This window comes from Pempheris klunzingeri, chromosome 12 (genome assembly GCF_042242105.1).
Source record: "Pempheris klunzingeri isolate RE-2024b chromosome 12, fPemKlu1.hap1, whole genome shotgun sequence".
Lineage (NCBI taxonomy): Eukaryota > Metazoa > Chordata > Actinopteri > Acropomatiformes > Pempheridae > Pempheris > Pempheris klunzingeri.
Genome location: NC_092023.1, coordinates 24,490,291 through 24,515,329, shown reverse-complemented (window position 1 = coordinate 24,515,329; position 25,039 = coordinate 24,490,291). Strand labels below are relative to the sequence as shown.

At 43.1% G+C, this 25,039-nt stretch overlaps 1 protein-coding gene across 1 annotated transcript in view; it reads right to left on the bottom strand.

Moving 5' to 3' along the window:
- Positions 1–24,670, bottom strand: part of b3gat2 (beta-1,3-glucuronyltransferase 2 (glucuronosyltransferase S)) — a 42,208-nt gene extending 17,538 nt beyond the window's left edge. The window contains exons 1-2 of the mRNA XM_070841229.1: positions 24,137–24,670; positions 1,370–1,514 (exon numbers count right to left, since the gene is read on the bottom strand). Coding sequence (XP_070697330.1) covers positions 1,370–1,514; positions 24,137–24,670 — 679 coding nt within the window. The remainder of the gene's footprint in view (positions 1–1,369; positions 1,515–24,136) is intronic.
- Between the last annotated feature and the right edge of the window lie 369 nt (positions 24,671–25,039).

Here is a 25,039-nt window from a genome sequence, read left to right as displayed (position 1 = left end):
TAAGCAACGTAGCAAACGAGCTCCTGTGTGGAGGAGTAACACTCAGAATATTAAATTGGAAAGATCAGATCTCATTTTATGGTAAATGAATCCATAAAAAAAGGAGCTCAGTGGAAAAGCTGTCTGATCTCTTTAGGTAAGCTCAGCCAAAGAAAGAGCACAGTGTTGTTTTTCTGTTTGTTCTGTGCTCTGATGAAAACCAGCAGGCTAAAACAGTCCACTTGACTTCAACGGTTCTGTAATCGATGAACTGATCAATAGAATCTTTTGGTGTTTCCACAAAGCGTTGAGAAGTAAACAGAGGAGCCTTTTACTTTTTATCACTATTTCCTAAACAGGCAACACCAGAGAAAGTTTTTACCTCCAAGTCTAACATGAATACCCAGTTCCACTCAGTCCAAATACATTTTTTAACAGTCCTGCTGTGCTAGATACAAGAGTAGCCAAGAGTAACAAAGAGACAGGATAACGTGTGATCTACCGCAGGGTCAGAAAAGATTGCAGGAGAAGATGTTATTTCTGTAGCAGTGATGTATTTAGTCTTGCAATAAAAGAAGCAAACAAACAGATGCAGTATTATTTGAAGTCTGCATTATGTGAGTTTATTAAACAAACTCTTTCCACAGGCCTTCTGACAAACTCCGGAAAGCAGCGCCACAGACATGGTTCAGCCATTTTCACAGGGTTCTGCCCGAGACGGGTCAACGTCATTAGAATAATAACATTTTATTCAAAACGGACAAACTAAAACCTGATGGCAAACTACCAAGGTCAGTCAATCAAATGGAAATTTAGTTTTTTGAAAGGTCAGAGGGTAACAGAGATCATCAGGGATCAGTTATTAGTGTGATGATAACAAGAACAACTATAGGCTACTGATAACTGTTGCACTGTGAGGAAATCCCCTTTTTGTATCCCACTGGTAAATCTGAATTTCTCTTTAATTACATTTGATCAATCCTCATCCTACTAACTGGGGTTGCCACACACCCCTGGGGTGTACTTCTTGTCATAATTCCCCGGCGCTATATTCTATCATTCCAATTTCTCATGACTTTGTCAATCAATTGGTTCCTAATGACATCATTAAGCAGACACAGAAAACAATGATTTTCTGTCTCTGTTTAAATGAGTGCTTTTTAAAAACCAGTTATACGCAGTCCTGGGCGACCCCAGTTTAAAGCACCCAATTCCACTTATGCAGTTGACTATCATATAGGGTAGTGGCACTATGTCAGTTATTTTGGAATCACAAATACGCAAACTAACTCTCCTGAGATAATGATATTGTTTTTCTTCATCAAATCCATGATAAATCATGTTTTGAGAGGAAATAAGTTAACATCTTGCTATGATAGTTGTTCCTTACCTGCCATGTCTGTGGCGAAGGGTCGGTCTGGTCTCCAGCCAGTGTACCAGCCCACAACTTTACCCCCGGACACCAGGGGGCGCTCATACGATCTGCCTCCTACAAATCCCACAGGCCAGACGGACACACCTCGGGTGCTGCGCATCTGCGAAGATGGAAGGAGAAAAAGAGTATGACCTACAGTACGCAACTGCGTTCACTTGAACTGAACACACAGTCCATTTTCATAGAGTTTAAGCGTAGAAAGGAGCACTGACATGGTGGAGTAGGACACACAGAGTGATGAACTGAAGCCTGGCCAAAGGCATTTGAGGTGTGTGTTATTTGAAAACAGCAGGGGGCCGCTCATTCTCCTCTGTGGAGCTGGTTAAAAGTGTGCTTTGCTGCAGTAACAAGAGCTGTGACGCCATTTAAGACCAGACTGCTTTGCTGATCCACATTCTTGTCAATCGCAATACAAATTCTGCTAAAGCAAACTGAACATGATGTCTGAGCCCACGGGCGATGTCCACTCTGGCTGGATGCAATTAAGTCCAAACCCTCCCAAAAGTCAGTGAGCAGGCTGGTGACGTTGATTCTGAAATGAATTACTTGTGTGTCAGCTTGCATGAGTGATTAGAGATCTTTAATTTCATCTGAAATGTGGGTGAGAGCAGCACGCAGGGACTCTGTGGCTAACTGAATAGAGGACTAAATGAAACTGTGCTGCACGGAGCTGCCTTCCATTTTCACAGTGAATGAATTTGCACACAGCCGGAAGCAGTGCGACGAGAAATGAGACGGAGAGAGAGCGAGATAAAAGACAGCGAGAGTGGACGGTGTGAGGAGGGCTGAGTTTTTGTGTTGGAGTATGAGACATCTGTATCTTGGTTTTTGTGCATGGATACATATGTGTGTGTGAGTGTGTGTGTGAGTGTGTGTGTGTGTGTGTGTGTGTTTCTATTTTCCAACCCCGGCCACCCTGAAGCCCATTCATTCAGACACTGCTCCTCATCGCTCACCCAAACAGCCTCCAGCCAGTCGCTCATGACAAAACAACAGAACAAAACCAAATCAGTAAGCAGCACTGCATTACTGTGCCCAGACATCACACTGAGTTCTGGCTTTTGAAGCCACGGGATGCCAAGTGTATATATAGCACGATATATGGAGAGGATTTACAGCTCTGTTGCAAACTTCCAAGCAATCACAGAGGAGGAGGCCTGGCTGTGCACACAGAATAGCTGAGAGCATAACATGGTGCGTAGAGAAGAAAAAAAAGGCCACATCTCAACTAAAAGGTGTTTAGTGGCGACTTATTTAGCGGATAGTTCCGCCGTTCTTTTCAAGCTTGATTAACGTAAACAAAAACCTATGAAGGCCCAGCGAGTGTCCAAGAAAAGGTTCTTGCTGATGTATGAGTGATTTGGAGATGTCCGCCTCGAGCGAAGTGCATATTGAGCCATTCGAGAGGTCAATGACAGAAGCAGGCCTCAAAAACTTTCGACAAAGTCGCACGGCAAGAAAATGTAAAACAGCAGAATGAACATGGAGCTCCTCTCATACACAGAGTGACAAATATGCAGATAATACAGAACATGTGAGGAGAAAGGGGAGAAACCCTGCACATTATTAGAAACACAAGGTTTCAGTCCTGGACCTTCGTCAGGCATCAAATGTGAAACGCATCTCTGTACTTAAACCACAGGCTGTAACAACCAATCAGAAAGCGATACCAAATCTCAGACCACCAGAGCCAAATCTCAAACACCTGAGACATTTATTACATCACCAATATGTGAATGTGAAAACTGTTCCCCTGTTGTTTCACATTTAGAGTCTGATGTCTGATGAAGGACCATGACCGAAACCTTTATTTTTCAGTGGAAATATTTTTGGATCAAAATCCGTGAAGATAATGAACACACTCACTCGGCTGTGTTTTCGAGTGCTTTTGAAACACAACGAGTTTCTTACAGTTACTGTGGCCCAACGCCTGTGGACGTCATATGGCTGCCAAAGGGCTGCTATCACACCTGATAGCAACATGAGCTGGTGTTGAACATCAAACACCGACAGTTCTCAAACCAAAGCTGTACAAAAAGACAAAACTACTCTAAAAATCATAATGAACTTGAATACTTATGGGACAAAAACTGTGATGAAGGCTTCCTTGGCTTTCATCTGTCCTTATTTGACACTGCATTGTGTACATATTGAAATGTAGGTTACTTCTCATATAAGATAATAATAATAATAACAGATATAGAATAACAGAAATGAACATATAATGAAAAATATTGCATTTGTTCAACATGACCTTGAGTGTCACGATGGTCATGCTCATATTTTCATCTACAGACCAAAACAAAGAAAAATCCTTGGCAATATTCTAAACCATTATATCATTGTCAGTCTACAGCAGGGCTCCACAAAGCTGGGCCTGTGGGCCAACCTTGGCCACATGTTTAGGTACTCAAACTGAATTTAAATGAACAATAATATTAATTGCAGTTTATGCAGTGGTCATTTTTGGGAGGGAAAAATACTCTTTAAATATGTATGTCCGAGTTATTCATTTATTTTCTTTATTTGAGCACAGAGGGCAGAGTGACACTTGTGCAGACAAACAAAGCTGTCAAGAGAGATGTAATGGCTCTTTACACATTTACAACACACAGCAACTTTTTTAACGCATCACAGTAGCACGAAAGGTAAAGACCAGCGAGCTCCAAGCTAAACTTTGCTCACAGCGAGGCCTCTGCAGTTCAGGAGAGCGCTACAGTGCAGCGCTGTCGCTAACAGCAAAGATCCTTTGCCACTGGGGAGTCTGTCAAACAGTGCCGTTCTTCTGCTGCTTAATCAATGTGTCCCTCTCAGGCAAAGGTCTTCTCCCAAATAAGCCTGCCACTGACAGAGCCTTCAGACGAAACCTCAGGTACTCCTCTCTTTCCATCTCCTTCCTCTGTATGCCCCCCCGCCCTCCTCCCCACCTCTCGGTGAACTTGGCTCACCGTCCCGGTCTCAGAGAGGCAGCCGTGGTGGAAGAGAGGCTGTCTGAGTGTGTGCACGCCTCAGCCGTGAGGACCTCCGGGACAGTGCAGTGGATTTCAGCACCACTGTGGATGATAGACTTCAGATCGAACAGATTGAGTTTCAGCTCAAAAACAAACTCCCCCACCTCACTGAAACATTTTCACATGGAGTAAAGTCCCACCAGCAAACGTAAAGCTTTAGAGGGCTGTTTGAATCCCTGTTGTGTTAAAGCAGAGAGATAAAGAACAGGAAATTGACATTTATTTATATCAGACTGTCAGAGACGATAACTGAGACGTATTCATCTTCCAATAAGCAACACGACGTGCAGCGACTTTATCTTTGGATCCTGCTGAATGAAGCGAAGTGGATGAAATGAAAGACTTAGTGTCCGACCTCACTTCCTCTTCAAGGAGAACAGTGAGCGTTTCTTCCTTTCCTTCTCCTCTTCCTTCCCTTTCACTCCTCTTCCTCCTTCTGAACCCCAACACCTCTCCCTCCTGCCCCGGGCCCCTGAGTGGAGCCAGAAGCTTTGAAGCCCTTTCCCCGCTAATGCTGTGGCCCCTCGAGTTTGCCTGTGTGGCGCTAAAACCCTTCCCCCTCGCTTCTCTTTAGCTGCTGTCTGCCTTTCTCTCTCAGGTCCTTTTTTCAAAGACTGCAGCTCCTCTGCTTTGTAAAAACACAGATGAAAAGAGAATGAGGGAAAGGGGAAGAAAGAGAGGCTGACTCTGTGCGTTAGTCGTTCCCAGATCATTCCTGGAGTACGATCGTTATTTTGGCTTAGCAGTTAAGTCCTAGTTTGACTGCTAATGATCTCCTGGTTTGAATGCTGTGCCTCAGAGCTCAGTTTCACACATTATTAGAGAGAGTTAGAATGGAAACAAGGTCCATGACTATGCAAATATATTCAGAAACGCTGGCTGGACTTACCAGGGGCCCAATTTTGAAGCACTTCAAGGACCAACATTTTGAATTTTTTCCCTGCTAGCCTGACTTTAGAAACAAGATCTGCATCACAAAATGGTGAAAATAAATCTCATATCCTGTATAAATACACAAAGTAATATCTGTCTTTGTTGTCTTGATGTTTTTTTCAACTCAAATTCAATTATCTTTCCAGCACTTTCACAGTGTGCTATCCAAGTTTTTACAAGCACCTTGCTGTTTTCTGAAGTATTATCCAATGTAGATTCTTCTCGGTACAGATTGAAAATACATGATTGTGTATTTATATCATCCAGAAGATAATTTCTCCTACACACAGAAGAAAACCCTCCATAAACGTTCATATAGAGCAGAGAGATTTCACTGGATGTTTCAGCCAGCAGAATGTAACTTTCTAATGAATCTTTCCACTTGATCATCTTTGTGGGGTAGAAAAGAAGGAATAATGTGTTTAACTTGTGCAAATTTGAGATTATCTACATGTGCGTCCTCTTGGTTAATGATAACCTGTCATCAGCTTTGATTTCATCCACCAAGTAGCAAACGTCAAGACAATCAGAGTGTCATGGCTGATGGTAAGATAATGTGATGACTCACAGCAAGAAGTATGCAAGACGCTAAGAAGCCCAAACATTTGGCATTTAACCTGCTTTTGTACAAATCCAGGAGACACATTAGCAACATTGGCTGTCTCAGCCTCTGCCAGCCCTTTTTTTTTCACCTGTTCTGTTTTCATGCCATCTCACAGCCTCTCCTGTCATTTCAGATCCTGCCACTCCCTCCTGCCATGCCATCACCTCACTTCCCTGACCTGGTTTTGCTCGCCCATCTCCTCATTCCCTCATTAGTCCCTTGGTATCTATACTGGTCCCATTTCATCTACTCCCCGCCAGATTGTCTGTGGTGTTTTGCCCGGCTCTCCAGTGTTCTTGATCCCTGTTTTGCCTGACCTGCCTGTTCGACCCCTTTTTGTCTGTCTCTCATTAGATTTGTTTGCCTGACCTAAGTAGACTGAGCTTTCTTTCTACATTGTCTGTTCCTGTGTCAGACTTTTGAGCTGAAGCCTGCCACTCATCCAGACATTTTACAGTAGCATTCATTCAGTGTCATGTTTCTGACCAACTGATGAATGAATATTTTCCCTGCTTTCGAGCTCCATTTAGGTCTCCACCAAATCCCAAGTAAAATATCTGACTCTAGCTGCTAAATACTGCACTATGGTCACCTGTTGGTTATCTTGCCTGTCTGTCATTTGATGCTGGGCAGTAGTGTACGGCGGGTTTACAGCCGCCTGCTGCTGCTTGGAACAGGGTTGATGAGAGCCGTGAGAATGAAGCAGACCAGTGATGCTGCGGGTCATAAAACCAAAACAATGAGCCAAAAGATGCTAAAAAACAGTTTGGAGTAGAGTTGACTAGAGCCGGCTGACAAGTCACTAAAAGCAACCCCTTTTATTTTCAATTCAATTCAATTTATTTGTATAGCCCAATATCACAACAGAGTGTCTCATGGTGCTTTACAAAGTTCACTGAAATAAACAAGTGTAAGCGAGCAAACAATCTAATAAAGATTTTTATGTCACAGTAATTTAACCCATTTCTTTGATAAAAAAAATATCAATGCAGCTTTAAACTAGGTGTTACAGTTATGATCCAGGAACTGGTGTTGGTGGTTCTGAACAGGTCATTGCCAGATTTGCAACGACCACTGACAGCCTAACGAGTTTGGCCAACCAGATGCAGGAAAGGTTCGTGCTGATGTCTGATTGACGGAGTCAGATAGAGCCTGGTTAAAACGATGCCTGGCTCAAACAAATGCTATTGAGCTTCTGCTGACTGGCTTAAATGAATGAGAGGAAAGCTGTGAGCTAACAGTGCCAGGCTACATCAACAGAACACTTTACTGCTTACCCTCTTGTCTCTATAGCTTTCATTTATCCATTATAACTGGACTGAGGCCAGGCTGCGTAGTTATGTGAATAATTTGAGTCTGTCTGTCGAGGGAGGCAGTGTCACTAGACTCAAAAACACACCCGGGATGGTCTGAGGAGAAAAATCACATTAAAATGACAAGTTAATGTTTGCCCCAGCGTATATAGAGAGAGCATTTGACAGACAGTAATGATCAGGGGGTGTCCAAGTTTGGCATCGGTTTAGTCAAGTACAACCTTTTAACAACATGATATTATAGGATGATAAAAAGTTAAATTACACCAGCTATGTAGACAGTTTGATCTGATATCACAAACATACTGTACTTAAGTCTGATGCGGGTAGCAGCTGACTGCAGATGGGTTCTCAATTTTCATTTTCAATGTCGCGGTCTTATCATCCACAACTCAATGTCAAAATGTTTGCTGGGAACCAAACAAAGCTGTGGGGTGGCAGTACTTCAACAGATGGTGCATTATTCTGCTCGGTGGCGACTGCTTTGGCACATGCTGGTTTTCATGCCACCATCTGCAGATTACTGCTGCTACAGGAAAAGTTTGCAACACAAACTTCTAGTTTTACCTTTATTTAAACAGGGAAGGTTGGCTGGGCATACCGAGCGTGCTGTTAAACAGCAGCTCCCTGTTGGCAGGTACAGTGAAAAATAAATCAAATAATGTGGCAACAGTCACAAAGAGAATAGTAACCAGAATGGGGGCTTGGTTAAAGCAAGTACAGGTGGGTAAGAAACAGTGGCCGTTTCTCAATACCAAGTTCGGACTTGTGTGCTTAGAAGTTCGGACTCTGCAAGTCTGGACTCGGAAGTTCGGACTCCGGACGTAGCTGTCAGAAGCCCACACAAGTCACCACCCGATGCCTCCTCGACAAAATGAGCGGGACAAGAACACGTTCAGGCATTTGAACCGTACTTGGCGTGATGCGGACTTTGAATTGGAACAGTACTTGGGCTGCGAGTGATGACGTTTCACAAGAACACAAGTACGGACAAGAACGCATATTGAGAAACGGCCAGTTTGTAGTCTGAGAGTGTCACGGCCTCCACCTCCAGCCTGAACTAGCTGGCAGCTCCCCCTTTCCCCTCCTTTCCCCTTTCCTCCTGTGGCCGTTGTGTGTGAGTGTTGCAGGTGCGTGGGACTGGTTGATTACCTGAGTGGCCACTCAATCTACTCTTCACCCCTGTTCCATAAAGACCCAGTTCAGACCACTACTCGACGCCAGACCATAGAACAGCTTCACGTTAGTCTACCCAGCCGGTTTCCTTGCTTATCTTGTTGCCTAGCCTTGTTGCCTTTACGTGGATTTGCAGCTCAGAGTAAAAGCCGTCTTGTCTAAATCAGAGATGTGTCCTATGAAGCGAGATGACGAGGTTAGCGAGGTATGTTGAGCTTAAAGCCAGGGTCTCTAATGTCACAAAGGTGACTTTTTTTAACCTGGCTGGATTACCATGGCAATTTATATCGTAAACTTAACCTGGTTCAGACCAGATCATGTTCACAGTTCCTGACCAAATTCTCTGACTGACTGACATTGTATACACACACTTGTTGAGGTGTTTGTTAATGTTACAGGACAAAGCTGTGCAGTCAGACGGACGAACTGCTGCATCACTTTGTCATGGGAAGCTGCATGCCTTGAGTTGGTGATGCAGAAAATCTGTGATGTTAACAGACGCACTAACAAATGTTGCACAGCAGATCATCCTCACACTAACAGAATGATGAAGGCTCAGCAGCTACAGACCCCTGTGGGTTTTGTCTATATGTTTGGATTTGCCACTAAGTCAGATTTAAAATGCTGGTGCTGCAGCCACACCGATCAGAAAATTGATTAGTATGTATTTATCACAAATAATACTCAATCAATTAAATTCATTTCATTTTAATTTGGGCAGAAACTAAAGCCATTTCCATTAATATACAATGCGCAAATTAATGCATTAACTTATTCTGCCAGCATTCCCGTCTGTCCTTATTTGCAACAACAGTTTTTATATTCCTCACATAACAACCCATTTGTGATTGATCTTTTTTTCAGTCTTTATTGTCAAAACACTCAACAATTTTATGCAGAAGAGTCAAATGATCAAACGCCCTTTTTATGGGAACATGCACGGAGCCTGAGGCAGAAAGTCTAACAAAGTTAACAACTGTTAACAAAGACAGTTGAACACCTTCATGATTACTGTTCTCTCTGGTTGTAAGTTATGGCTTGTTGCAGCCAGATCATGCAGGGAAAGATCTGGCTCTGTTGAACTTGTTTCGCACAACGCCAATGAGGTCTGCTGTCGGGTTAATGTCGGCGTCACCCAAACTTCCACAGCCAGATAAAAGATGGAAGTTGACAGACAAAGTTTTTTCCTATAAATGTGAAATGATGGTTATTACACCTGCACGCAGTGATAAGTATTGTAATTATCTCCACTAATGAACCAAAGAGCTGAATGGTGAAAAGTTGCACAAATGGAGGCAGCACCTTTTCTTTAAATGACATAAACTCTCTGGAAAATTGCTTCCTCTTTTTACATCTCACAGAAAAGTGGCTTTTATAAGCTCCTGTTGCAGGTTCGGTGACCCTGTCACACTAGATGTGCAAATTATTCTAATCTATGTCTCTGGATTTTTAGAACAGCGCCAGTTGTCTTTTGTTTGCATTAAGCATCAGTTTAAAGTTAATAGGAGTGTGTTACATTGCATTAAAGGAGTTTAGCCATGGATAATTCAATGGACTCAGCCACACAGTACAAAATAGTGGCATCCCATAAAGACCTCACCAGATGGGACAAATAATTCAGTTCAGTCAGAGACATGTCTTAGTTGTAAACTTCTGACTCATTACTATCTACAAATCACGTCTTTTCTGGAACAGTTTATACTGTGGCAGCAGGATTAAATAAAAGTGGATGTGATGCAGATAATGATGCCTTGGCTGTTTTTGGCTCTCTGACTCTCTGAAGTGTTTTCTAATTGTGTAAACCACTAAATTAGGTGGATAGTTGAAAGTGTTATGTGATAGTTCCTGAAACCAGGTTGATTTGATTGGGGAGAATGAAATGGAGGCTCGTATAAAGCGTTACAGGCAGGTTCAGGGTGCTTACACAGAATGGTTTGAAGTTTCACAGGGTGAAGTGACTGCTTTGTGCAAAGTGTAGAGTGGATGCTTTCAGAAAAATCAGTCTCCTGGAAATGTTGTTTATACACTACTGATGTGCAAATGCAGACACATTCTGAAGGAAACACAATGCTATCTGGTTTTCATCTCTAATGAACTCATCTGCCAAGCTGCAAAATGTGGCTGATGAATGAAAAATCTGCACTTGTAACATATTTCTTTTGTTTCCCTTATATATATATATACACACACACACACATATATATAAGGGTATATCAATATCAAATGTAAGTAAGGGATAATGTACACTTTGCGTCGGGGTCCTGCATCATCCTGTCAGGGTTCGTTTTGCAATAATGGCCGCCGCTCACTGTACATCGTCCTGCTGACGACACAGCATCGAACCAAAGAAATCAACAATTCAACACAAAATACTGACTTAAAGGCAATTTTATTCATTTATTGAAGATTTGTTGAATTTGCCCTCCAGAAGTAAGCTGCTCTGAGCAGGAACTGGTGAGGAAGTGCTAGTGGTGTCCTGGGCAGCTCGGACTGCAGCTGCGTATTTATGCCTAAATGCTAACCAGTGAGTTGGTTCCTCTGTTTCTGGCTGTTGCCCAGGTTTGATTTACTGCCAATTCAGGAGTAAACCAAGAGCTCGGTCTCTTTTACTATCATCTACTGTTATTTTGTTATATCTAATGTTATTTTTTACTGCTAACAGAACTCATTTCAAAACACTTTCTGCTGTTTCAAGTCTCTCCAAGTTATTTTGCATATTCAGATAAGAAAAAAAAAGTGTTATTGTGTTGAAGCCCTGTTCAGGAGTCCAGAAGATGAACAGAACCAACAGTGCAACAATGGAGAAGGAGTCCAAGTAGCTGAGGAAAATAATCAACACAACCTTGAACGTAATCCTCTACACAGAAAAGCTTCTATTCTGGGGAGTGTGTGTGTGCGTGGGTGTGTGCACATGCTTTTTAATGTTTATTTTTCACTGGAAGTTGAGTAAAAATCTATATTTTTAAAGCAGCAAGCCAACACTGTAGTTGTTACAGTAAGAGGGCATACACCAACCATCAGGCAGCAGCTGTATGAAATCAATAGATCGCGGCAAATAGCAACAACATGATGAAGTTGCCTGAAAGAAAGTGTTTAAAGGAAAAACACAAATATAAGAATAAAAATGCCAGCTTTTTAAGAGGATATAGTTGATTCAAATAACATGATGTTTATAATATGTCTATAATCACATGACGTCTTGCACTGCGGCGCTGCAGAGTACGATCGATGTCTCAGAGACGCTACGAGTCCTGTATGTAATTCCTACAGACCACAGTAATTCAACCCATAAATGAGAACACAGACAACTCTCTCAGAAACCACTGAGCTCTGAGCCCTTATGATCAGGTTTGTCATCAAGAATCGGTTCTGCAGCCTCCAACAGGATCTCAGTGGGGAAGGAGAAAAGTTGCTGTGAGAGCAAAGCACAATGAGATTTTCTAGATAGAAAGTTTTTTTTTTTTTTATCCTGAAGTGTCCCTGCTGCACAAAAACACACCTCTACATGGGGGGGTAAAAACTCAACAAACTCTGTGGGTGCGGACATTCAGTCTCCCTGTCACTGTCTCAGCTCATTGGTTTGTGGTGCAAGACAAATCATTCCCTGATTGGAGATCAATACAGTTCCACATGTTAAACACTTACTGGGAATCCCAATGTAGCGCATGACTTGAGCATTCACTTAACTGCAGCTGCGTCTAAGGCCAGTGCAAAATTGCACTGCAGCAGTATTAATTTAATGGTAATCATCTACACCATATTCATATTCTATACATAAAGTTGTGCTTTGCTACTTTCTCCCGTCAAAAGTCACACTAAAGCATTTTGGCTAATCATTCCAGATTTGGTTGGATTTTTCTTGATATTTTTGTCAGGAGTTTTGTCAGGAGGCCAAGCAACAGAGACTGTGCCCCCTTTTCAGAGAGCTGCCTCCCTCACAGTGTCCCGGAGCAGCAAGCTACGGCACTCAAGACAGGACGAGAGAAGGGGGCCGTGTGTTTACATCCATAAAATCAGATTTAATGAACAATGCTTCCTGGAAGTCAAACAGTTAAAGTAAAGATGAAGACCATTTTATCATCACTGTCTTGTTGCTGGTGTTTAAATTTCCCCAGAGACAACTTCATAAAATACACTACAGAATGATTTTCTGGGTGTATATGTGCATATTTAAACATGTAACAGTATATATTCTTTTCTTTTTTATCTTATTCTACTCTAATTCTACTCACAGTTCTCAGACTTGCAATAGATGTTGTATATACAGAATAGGAAGAAAAAACACGACATGGAGAAAGAGAATGACAACATGTGGTTTGGACTGGAGAAGATCAAGACAAGCACTGGTCTGACCTGGACCCCAAAACCCCCTTTTGTCACAACCCTTTCCTGGTGTCTTCCAGATATACAGTGCATAACAGCTACATTATGCTAGTCTCACTACCATCTGTCCAGTGTTGGAGGTGAGAGACAGAGAAGATGGAGGTTTCTTTTTTCTAATGTCTCTGTTGTATGATGCATCATTATAGTATGATGCATAGTCTGCTGCAGTGCAGTAAATACAGTGTAAGTAAGTCAGTAAGAATGCTTTCAAAAATGTAACTGGTTATTTTTAGCGATTTACAAAATACAATGTTAGAATCATCAGTCAGAATACAAATCAATATTTGGTGTGATCACCCTTTACCTTCAAAACAGCATCAGCTCTTCTTGGTACACTTGCACAAAGTCAGATGTATGATTAACCAATTACACCAAACAGGTGCTAATGATCATCAGTCTTATATGTAGGTTGAAACAAAGTCATTAAGTGAAACAGAAACAGCTGTAGGCGGCTTAAAACTGGGTGAGGAACAGCCAAAGGAGAGGCTGTGGACGTTTCATGTCACAGGTCATCATGTTCAGACTGAGCACAGCAACGAGACACAAGGTAGCATCAGCAAGGTCACTGCCAGGCAAAGATTTCACAGCATTTCTTCACACCTGCTTAAAACTATTGCACAGTACTGTACATATATATATTCAATGCAGAAAAATCCAACAAAATCTGGAATGATTAGCACAAATGCTTTTGTGTAACAGTTGGCAATAGAGAGCAGCAATATGTTAGGAGAGGACGTTCCACTAAGGACTCATGAGGGTCAAAGTCAAGTTGATCTTCTTAGAGGTGAAATTCACCACAGTCCAAGTCACGTGAGTCCACACACGTGTGGAGGGTGAAATGGGATTAAATCCATATGTGGAACATACTTTGGATGTGGGTGTTGAAGTGAGTGAAATGATTCCAGGGAAAAGTCATGTCATTGTTCTACCTCTTCCTCTCCTGATAAGACCTGATGACAACACAAGCCCTGTGCCCTCTCTTTGCTCCACTCCTGAATCTATAAAGGCCTTTGTTCTGCACTGTACATCAGTTACATTTTATTAAGGCTGTATAGCTGGAACCACCAGCGGACACTGTCATGCGTTACAAAAGCTCCTGTCTCATTATCAATATGGATATCTTCACCGGAGGGCAGACGCCGCACTGAGATAACAAATAATTCATCTTTGCCGCGCATGAAAAATACTTTCAGATGCAGCTGAGTGCACGGCAACCTCTAAGTCCTGACAAATAACAGCACTGGCAGCTCAGTCAGTAAACGCGTGCTATTTACAAGTAAACAAAAGGAAAGATGGGGTTGAAAAATACAGCGTTGAGAGGAGTCACATTTCATCCGACTCGCAGCCAGGACACTCCATCTGGGAGCGCTGAGGCTCTGTCGGGAAATCAACTCTGACTCCCACCCCTGCAAACAAATAGGTGAGAAGTGAATTGTGTGTACACACAAAGAGACTCTTAATGATGAAGTATATGAAATCCATTATGGATGTTCTCGTTTCCTGCCTCCTGCCCTGGAGAAAAAGCCATCACTGTGTTGTTTGCGCACCGGGATGAGTGTTCGGGTGGCTGGGCCGGGTGTGATTTTAATCAAGCGTATTTTTATCTCTCCGTTATTAATATGCATGGCAGAGGCAATCGGAGAAAGGGAGGGAAGAAATGAGCTGGGAGAAAATGAATGAATCAAATTAGAGAGGCTGAGGACGGGCTATGAAACTGTGATGCAATGGTGCATGATATGTGTGCAGGTTGAATGCTTTATGGGTTTATGGGGGAAAAAAACGATAACGGACATGAAGGTGCAAGTTTATTGGGGGTGTGTGTATGATACTGAATGATTTCTGAGAGAATATTTGCAAACCTGTACGTATACTTTAATGTCACAGTGCTTCTTCAGCTGTCTGTGTACATATACTGTACATGCATGTGCTCTAAACACCTTTGTGTATATGTACTGCGCAGCAATGTCATTTTATGCACAAGCAGTGATTGAGGCTCAAGATAGTTGGTTGCACTTCAGAGGTCAACGTTGAGCTCTTTAGGATTATACAGTACTAGATTCTGACCAGAGCATATTTTACCCCTGTTAGATTATCCAAGATCGATAACAAACAGCAAAATGAATGCTAGCACAGCTGTGGTAGATTACTCCACCTGCTTTGGGACTGTCCAACTGTTCAAACACTGTTCTGGTTAGAAGAAATATCCCTTGTATCAGAGTTTCTAATGTTAATTTCCCAGTATGTCCCTTAGCATGCCTGCAGGGGCTGGAGTTAGTGCTGACCGGCTCTGGGTTGTTTATCAGCTAAAAGACTAATTCTGTTAAAGTGGAAGGTGCATAAGCCAGTCTGCTGCTCTGGGGATTCGTAGCTGGAGGAATATCTGGACTAACTAAACATGGAGGAGGCAGCCTGCCTGTGAAAAGACTTGATAAGGGCCTGGGGGACACTGGGACACTGGGGCACTGGGACAACAAGTTAATTGTTTGATCATGTAGTAAATAGTAACTGATTACATCTACCCTTGCAAATAAGACTTGTTAATGTAGTGCAACCCCTCCTGTTCTTCTCTTTTGTCTTTCTTTTCTTGCTTTGACTACATAGGGACTTGCCTCCACTCCAGAGGGCTTATACTAAGAAAGTTAGATTAAGAACGTTATATTAAGAATGTATAAGAAAAAAGAAGTCAGTCACATGCTGTTGCGCTTATATTGGCGTTTGCATTGGTATACCGACATAAAAGTACATTAAGCTTGGACCAGATACAATTTGGGATGAACTCACTTCTAACAACTTTACATCAGTAAAATCTGATTTATTGTCTCCGTCAGGTGTAGGACTGGAGGGGAGCTTGCGCTCGGTCGCGTGTGTCTGCCTGCCTAGTTCTGTCGGTCTGACTTGTGAACAGGCCTGTCCATGAAAGGCCCAAGTGTTTCAGAGGTCAAAAAGAAACAGCGTAACAGCTTACTGAGTTTCAGTATTGGCATGGTTGGCAGTGTGAACCGTGGACCTCTCTGTGTGGAGTTTGCGTGTTCTCCCTGTGCTTGTGTGGGTTCTCTCCAGACACTCCAGCTTCCTCCCTCAGTCCACAAACATGCAGTTTAGGTTAATTGTTGACTCTGAATTGCCCGTAGGTGTGAGTGTGAATGTTTGTCTGTCTGCATGTATCAGGCCTGTTATTGACTGGCGACCAGTCCAGGGTGTACCCCGCCCCTCGTCCCAAGTCAGCCCCCCCTGCCCACTCTTAACCCTTTAACCTCCTCACCAAGAAAAAAGCAATGAAAAAATGTATTCTTTATATATTTTATTTCCTTGGGGCACTAATTACAAAAATCAATGTTTTTTTATGAACAGACCCCACATTTTTGAAATATTGGCCTCTACCAAACGGTTGAGATAAGTAAGTAAAACATGTTTTCAATAAGATATAGTGAGTCAAGATGTGCTCTGCCATATGGTTGAGCAGAAGGTTTAAGGATAAGCTGTCCAGACAGCGCATGGATGGATGAATGATTTGCTGTTTGCTTAAGAAGACCCAAATAAATAATATCAAACTCTCTGTACCAAAGTGCACAACAAAGTATTCTATAGTATAGTATAGTATTCATCAAATACCATATAAAGTATGTGATGATCTCGAGTCGCATCGTACCATGCTGAATCACATTGTGTTGAATCAAATAGTGCTGAATCCCACTGAATCGTAGTTGGGTGAATCATATCGTATCACATTGGTTCACAAATATCGTATAACTTCATACGTATCTTTGATTTATCAAGTTGTTACCGATGTGTCGAGATGCGTATTGCCTCGGCCCCAGCGGTGGGGACGCACATCCCCACTACTTACTTTGCAGGACAAAGGACACACGGTGAATCCTTGTGTGCAAGTAAATGTTGTCGGCATGTCGTGACACATCAGAGTTATGGCATATTTGGGAGGAGCTCAGAGCTATTGATTGTACATTGTGTAAATTCTGATATACATACAATAATATCATACACCAGGCACCACTGCCACAGAGGCATGTCAGTACACATGAGACTGATTCTCAAGCAAATAACCATATTTTCAAAAATGTTCAAGTATTCCTTTTGAAGCTCTTTCCGATGTTGCATAGGCCTAATGCCTAAATAATGGATAAAAGCCAGTAATCAATAAGTTGAAATAGTAGGCTAGACAATTCCACGAGACGTTGCATGCTATAACTGTTAAAACTGAGAAGGCAGGTTTAATAGGCAGTTTTCACACACGGCCTCAGTCAGGGTTTGTCTGTCACAAACCCCGGTGACAAAACGTGTCAGTTTTATTCTAATAAAACAAGATCAATGAATATCAGGGCCTGTTTAGGCTGTTGCATAAGAGTATGCCAATCACAGTGATGAACGAGCGCCAACAGGTGATTTGTTGAGGGAGCAGAGAGCAGAGTTATTGAGTGTGTCACACTGCTAATTCAGAAAAAAAAGGGAGTGGAAATGAGCAGAGAACTGGTGCATAACACTATTTTACATTTACGCTGGCCCTTAAAAGCCTTCAACCTTTCCGTCACCTCCCTCCCCCCCATCCCTATCCTCCCAACAACCCGACCACGGACAATTGCTCTCTGAGAGGTTTGTCTCCTTTCTGCCTCACTTCCCTGACATTACAACCCCCCACCCTCGCCTCTCCCACTACACTATGTAATTATGATAATTGCTCATAGGGGTTTGAGGAAATTGAATTTCCCATTTCGCTCTGGTTCTTTTATCCCAGCAGTTTTCTTTTTACCCCCCACCCCACACAATTCTCTGCAGGCCTGGAGTCTGTAGCTTGGACACTTCGATCAGAATATATCCTTGTCTTTGGACCATTCCCTCCAAAAATAGAGTGTCTTTTAGTCAATTCCCCAGTACCAGCTGGCTCCTTAATAGGATGTATAACATATGAGAGATTAAAATATTAACACTATCAAAGTATAATGAAAATCCAAATTAATTCCAAAGACCCATCAAAGAAACTGAATGCAAGAAAATATACGCAGAGTTCCTGAGCCCTCCGATGCAAAATTGAAAAGACCTTGGATGTGAATTTCCACCACTAATACAGAATCTGAAAAGCCATCACACCGCATCAGAACTAAAAAAACTGAACACTAGACATTCAGGAAAGGTGTCCCACAGTCACACTTCAGCACAGAGCATTTGCCTAAGTACCTGCTCCCTAAAATAGGCGCTGTGACTGCTGTGGCGCTCTCAGGGCCGGGGGAGTTCAATTATTCAAAAAAGGTCTGACGAAAGTCTTGCCTGGCTGACAGGCTGCTGCAGCTGAATCAAACAACCGTGCCATGCTGCCGTCAGCTGAAAAAGCTTCCATCCCCAGAGTCAGCTTTTCAGGAATGAAGACGTTGGGTGCATGTGTGGGTGGCGTGGGGGGGAGCACGGCTTAATTTTCCTGATTGCTCGTTTTGTGGCCAAGTTTGAATGGGTCCTTCTACTGTAAACTGTCCTGAGGCGGACAAGGCTGGGTCAACATTACGGACTCATCAGTGAGTACTCTTAGATCAGCCATTCATACATCATCAAAGAGAGTTTTAAGATTAGGTGCACAGGATAACTCAGGTTTATTATCGAATCATATTTTCATAGCTTTGGCCATTATCTTTATTTTTTATGACGGCACTGTGAGTAATTGCGGAGATTCAACAGAAGAAATGTGAACAGCTTAGTCTGATTGTCTAGACTCTTTTACTTGGAGGTAAAATCAAAAGTGAATGTCCGTAATAATCCCTCATTGCTCAGATGAACTAAAGTAAACGTGAAATTTACAACAGGAATAAATACAGATAAATTATGTAGCTTCACATTGTGAAATAACTCAATACTTCTCAGTACAGCTTCACATCACGGGTCAGTTTGTTACAGATTTTGCTCCAAAATCTCTGGTTTCTGAAACCTGCTGTTATTTCTGTTTCTCCAAAGACTGTCTCCAGTCCTAATGCTCTCTCCTTTTCATCACAAAGTCTTTGTATGTCAGTCAAGACAAAAAGCACAGAGACAGTCACGTGACTGGCTTATTTACACCAAAGCAACAGAGATTTAAATGAGCTGCAATAAACTTGTGAAGTCCTGAAATCCTGACAGTTTTCAGTCTGTTCTGAATGCTTCTTGGGTGCATTCACACTTTGTTTGTATGTAACTGCTCGCATTTCTTGCTGTTGTGATGTTGAGCAGTTCCCAGATCTCAGAAATGAACAATATGCCAACTTCCTTGATTTTCTCCCACCGCAGAAATCGTTGCACTGTGTTATGGGAGATGATTCACAAAAATAACCCAAAGGTCATAAATGAAGCCTTTCAATGAAGCCCATTCACTGTGGCTTAGGTCTGTTCTAACCGTATAACAATCCCCTTATTATCTCTGCCAGGCCCAATCCTGGTAATGTCTGTCTGTCTGTCTGTCTGTCTGTCTGTGCAATCTTGAACATTCCCCGACCAATGATTCTAATATCGTTGTCCACATTTCTGCCTGTATGCTGAATGACCTCTCACTGTCGCAGTGATCCACAGTTTTTGAAAAACCTGTTTTATTGGCTTGCTTATCCCATTGCCAGCCGGTCGGGGCCGAAATGATCAACAGCTGCTTCAGTTTGACATCACAGAGCGAAAGGCATTCAGCTAGGCTTAAGACGAGCCTTATCCCGTCTGATCAGGCCACATTTTGGCCTTTGTCGTGGCTCAAACACTTGACATTCCATTAATCAATTCCATCCTCTTTATGTTATGATCCGCTAATCGTAAGCACAATGCAACATGAATAACTACTTTTCATTTTACCTTTGTGTTTCCCATTAAAACTGTTTAGCTTGCCTTTCTCTGTGTTTGTGTCTTTGACGCCGACGGGCGGTCCGAGACTCTGAAGAGTTAAGGGAGCTGGTCCTAACAGCTGCTGCGATCCCCCATCAGACCAGTGTTTCTCATAGCTGCTCTCCACAGTTTAGGTAGGTTGTGGTTATGGTTAGGTGCAGCAGAGATTAGATAGCAGATTAACCGGTGGAGTCCACTGAATGCACTTTTCTGTCCTCAACTATACATTTTGGTAAGAAACAATGGGTAGCTAAAACTTTTGCACTAAAATTCAATTTAATGGTGATATTCTAATTCACCTCCAAGACCCAACAGGAAGCAGTGTGTGTGTGTGTGTGTGTGTGTGTGTGTGTGAGCAATCGAGGTGTGATTACATGGGCCACATTGGATGAGCAATGTTGCGTTTTCTGACACCCCACTGATGACTGCTAGGAGGAAACTCAGCTGGAAGGTGTGGTGTGCATGATAATCTAACCCACGGCAAACAACAAAAAAAATAAACCCTTAAATTCTCGCCATGGCATGCTAAATGCCACCTTGCTATGATTCCGCTGCCAGAGCGACATAAGCAATGCAGAGAGACTTGTATGGGCACATTTTGCTCATTACTCGGCGGTAGTTTGCAGCCTGGGCAGTTACTTTCATGTAATCAACAGCTCAGAGTCAAGAGTGAGGCTGATTTCGTCCCAGCTGGGGATGCTCATTTGTTAATTGGGCAACTGCAGGCCAGAAATGCATTGCCTTTTACTCCACAGTAACTACCAGAATGATAATGATAAAATTGCTTAAAATACTGAATTAAACTACCAGTAAATTACTTGTGCTCATATCTAAATGTACATTATCTAAATTATTAATGACACGATTCTACTGTAGCTTACCTTACCTGCTATAAAAACCTGAGGGTCATCCACATCAGCCACATTTTTTGATGTCGGTCACACGTCCGACACCGAAGTGAACATATGTGCTTCCATTTTACAAATGCAAAGGCTTGAAGGTGTTTCAGCCACGTTGTCCAGTCATCAGTCTGAAATGCATCTCGTGAAGCAGACGTCAATCAAGTCTACACGGGCTGCAAAAAGGGAGTCGTGTTTGCGTAATTCTTATTTAAAACTTATTTGAGTCTGTTTCCTTCTGTTGTCTACAGACTTAACTACACTGGTTATGTGTTGGGTTGCAGGTGCCACCGAACGCACGTTACCTGTAGGTTCATGCTTTTCATCTTCCCTCCCTGATGCACTTAGTGAAGTGAAGTAAATCTCCACACACAAATGTTGAGTTTACACTGTGTCTACATTAGCTGTTCTTATATTGATTGGTCAAGGCTGTCTGACTCATATACAACTAAAGTGGGTGAGGTAAATAACATGGGAAGAGGACTGTGGGTTTGTTTGGTCATGCTATGAGGGTATCTTGAGAAGATCCACACTTGTCTACTACTGCCTATTGTCTGTTACAAAACCTTTGCTGGCATTGCATGAGTAACTCATAAGGCATTACTGTAAGAAATATTATTACAAAAGGTCACAGTAAGATGATATTTTAGTAGCAAAAATGTTAACTCAATCATTTTCCTTCTTGAAACGATAGGTTTCTAATATGAAGCTGCCACCCACTATAAACACAGTTAGAGCCATCAGTCTGCGGCCTGCAGACAGATCCTGCAGGTTATTACTGCCGTATGACAGCCTATTATCTCTCTATGACAGGCCATTACCTGCACACAGGAGCTGGGTAATGAAATAGGCAGGAGGACAGAGAGAAGACAGTGTGCTATCAACAAATCAAACAGCTGCTGCTTACGCTGAGCCACAGGCACCGAGTCTAACACTGCTACTGTGTGTCAGCGTAGACTCCCGCACAGCACACTGGGTCTACAATACTGTGCTGCATTCAGGGACGCATGGAAGGAAAAGACACATAGAGTCAGCATGTGATTCTAATTAAAGCTGGATTTCTTTAGTCTGAACCAAGGTGGAAATGCACTTTGCTGCTTTTGGACTGGCTGGACAGACCTTTGGGCCGTTTGTCAGTACCTTTAGCTAAGCATAATGGACTGAGCACATATCCATCCGCAGCTCATTTGGGTATTTAACTGACTAACCGATTAGTGAAAGAATAGAAAACTATTCTGCGGGAAAGACAAGCTGATTTAAGACCTAATAGCTGTTAGCTGCTGCCCTATGGGCCTTTTTTTTTACACATATTTCCTGCCATTCCAGTAGTTACGTTGTCTGACATGCATGTTTTCAGCCATCAGGCTTTGTTTCCGCACAATCAAACAAGGCAATAATTAAGAGCACCAAACACACCTAATGTAAATGGGCCTTGGGTTCACCCTGCTTTGCAGAACAGATCGTAGATGTAAATGGAGATCGCAAAAGAATAAGAAAGTCTTCACAAATCAACACGTTGCAAGGCAAACATTCAATATTTATCCTGCAAAGAGCCGATACAGTGCTCAGGTAGAGGACAGCACAACCTCTTTGTGTGGGCTCGACATCACTCACCGAATCAGTGACTTTATATTCTGCAGTATATTCCTTCAGTTTTTAACATATCATTCAGTGCCGCTTTATCCGCCAATTTATATAACAATGTTTTGCATTCTGAGCAGTGGTTATCAGTGGTGCAAATTACAGCAATTTCAGATTTGAGTCCAGCTATCTTTGAATGGCAGCAATCAGAGCGAGCAATCAGCAATCAGAGAAACATTCTTTCAGAGTGTTTGTGCATTTACAAGGGCGAGAGGATTGTTTTGCTGCTTCTGCCGCCGCTGTTGGCTCGTCTTTCTTCATTACCTGGACATCTATAGGGACAACGGCAACGTGCCTTTAATGCCTTTAAAGGACAACTGATCGTTAAGAGTGATGTGAAAAGAGATACGCATACATGAATGTGCACTCACATAAACACACACTCAGACATTGACTAGAGTTACATGGAGGCATCATTTAGCCAATATAAGAGGCCAGTGCTGACATATCATCTAGCCTGTTGTCCAACTCAGATTTGCAGACTACAGCTAATCGATATGTTTTTATTAGTACTTTGAACACATTCGGTGTCTCCTGTTGGTCTAACTGCTGCCGCAGAGGAGTTTACATCCACTTCAGTAGAAAGATTTAGAGCCATGAAAAGGGGTTAAACTGAAAATATAAAAATAAAAATCTCTCGTTTCATTTGATTCAAAAACACCATCCCTAACAATCTCATCCAGTTTAGACACACACACACACACACATGCAAGAAAATCCCGCTTGTTAATTCTGTGCTGGCGAGTAGATGAGTAGAAGAAAATTGGACAGCAATGGTGGTGAGATAAAGAAAGAACTGGCAGCCCCGGTGCACCAAAACAAGCCGAGCACCAGCACCGCTCCAGCCACCGTCCATCCCCCCTCATCTCTCTGTCTGTCAGTCAGTCCGCCCTCTCTCTCTCTCTCTGCATCTGGTTTTTTCTGTCACTCATCTTAGCCTTCACTCAGCTCCCACTGTCTCTGTGAACATGCCCCTTCGATACCAAGTGTGCGTGTGGTTTAACCAGTTTCACTGCTAGAATGCACTGGTTTGACGCAGGTGAAACGAGCTGCTGTTGAAAAGGGAGTCTGGAGCCTCCCCCGAGCCTTTAATAAGGTTCAGTGGGAGCCCATCTACACGAAGAACTGGTGAATTTCAGTGTCTGGATTCCTTTGAAACAATCCCATTTGGGGAATGCCTAACAATGATTTTTCCTGTGGAGCATAATGGGCAGAGCTTGATACCAACACAGAGACGGGGGAGAAGGCTCTTGTAGTCCTCTTAGTATATCATACTGTCAACAGCACAGTAATGCTGCTGCCATGTTAATGCATCAATACTAATATCTACCCAGTGATAACAGAACTCTGGACGCTTCTACATACTAAAGCAAGCCTACGTAACCTTTACTGAGAGGCTGCTACTGTGGCCACCATCGGCAATTAGAAGCTGAGTGTAATGTTTGAGTAATGTCATTTACATTCGCAACAATAATTAAAGGTTTGCTCTATAATCCAGACCAGACCACGAAGGATGTACTGACCAAACAGCTGTGAAGAGTGTTTTATTACTCATGAGTTGAACTTTTAATTTGTAAAATGCCACTTCCTCCCTCAGAGGTTGCACTGTGTTACTCTAAGTATCCTAAATCTTGCTCACAATACTTCACATCTTACAGATATTTTTTAAATGGTATTAGTACTTTTAAGTTAAGGTACTTGGTACTTCGTGTTTTTAAAGGGGTTTCAAATGAAAGCAGCCATACAGTTCATTAGCAGTTGTGCTTTGTGCCTTTCAATTAATTCATATGTTTCATTAACCAGAGGACCTTGAGCACCAGAGCACCTCGCAGTTCCACCCATGATGCTGTGGTTCAGCCGTAAAGTGATGAGATCTGAACAGTAATAACATGTATGATGTATAATAACATGCTACATGTTACCTCTTCAAACAGCTCCAGGCTGTACGTGTTGTCGTCATCCGCGAAGAACACCACCCCGGTGTCCCGCTTGCTCCGGTGCTGCCGGAGCCACGCAAGAGCCACATTCCTCTGTTCGGTGGCGCGTGGCATCCCGGCGCGCTTGAACCTGCGAGGAGTGAACACATGCAGGTGCGTGTACTGAACGCCGCACCGGGCCAGGAAGCGCGCCACCAGCTCCGTGCGCGTCGTCGAGTCCTCCACTACGATCCAGTGGAACCGGGGCACCTGGCGGAAGGCGTGGGCCAGGCGGGTCAGCTCCGCTTTCTGCACCGGACGGGTGTAAGTCGGAGTGATGGCGTAGATAACCGGCAGGGCGGTCTGGTTCTGGGTGCCACCGACCCCCGGTGCGCCGGCCAGGGCCGGCCGCTGCGCCCTGCCGGTCCGACCGGCCGCTGGAGCCCGGACCGTCCTTTTACTGTCGATGTCGATCATGATGATGACAATAAGGACCCAGGGCAGTAGGATGAAGAAGCGGCTGAAAAACACTGATTTCATGGCGAGGCTGAAGTTACCGTGCGCCCCTGCTTTCACTCACTCCATCACAAACAGAAAGACACCGACGGACCGACCGCAACTCCACGAACCCCTTCCTTTAAATCCTGTGGTTTTATTCTTCACAACCAAACAACAAAAACAGGCATCTTGAGTCCATTTCAAACTATATAAAGCACAAAACCTTCCGCTTAGTCCCCCCCGTCCCGGCGGGACCGTTTCCCCGGAGTTCCCCTCCTTCTCCTCCCTCTCCTCTCTCGGATGGGACTTGAGTGTTTCTTGGCCGTCCTTCCCTCCTCCAGCTCACTCTCCCTCAAGCCCCGTTACATTCCCATGCGCTGCCGTCCTTCAGCGCGTGTTTCCAGGCGAGAA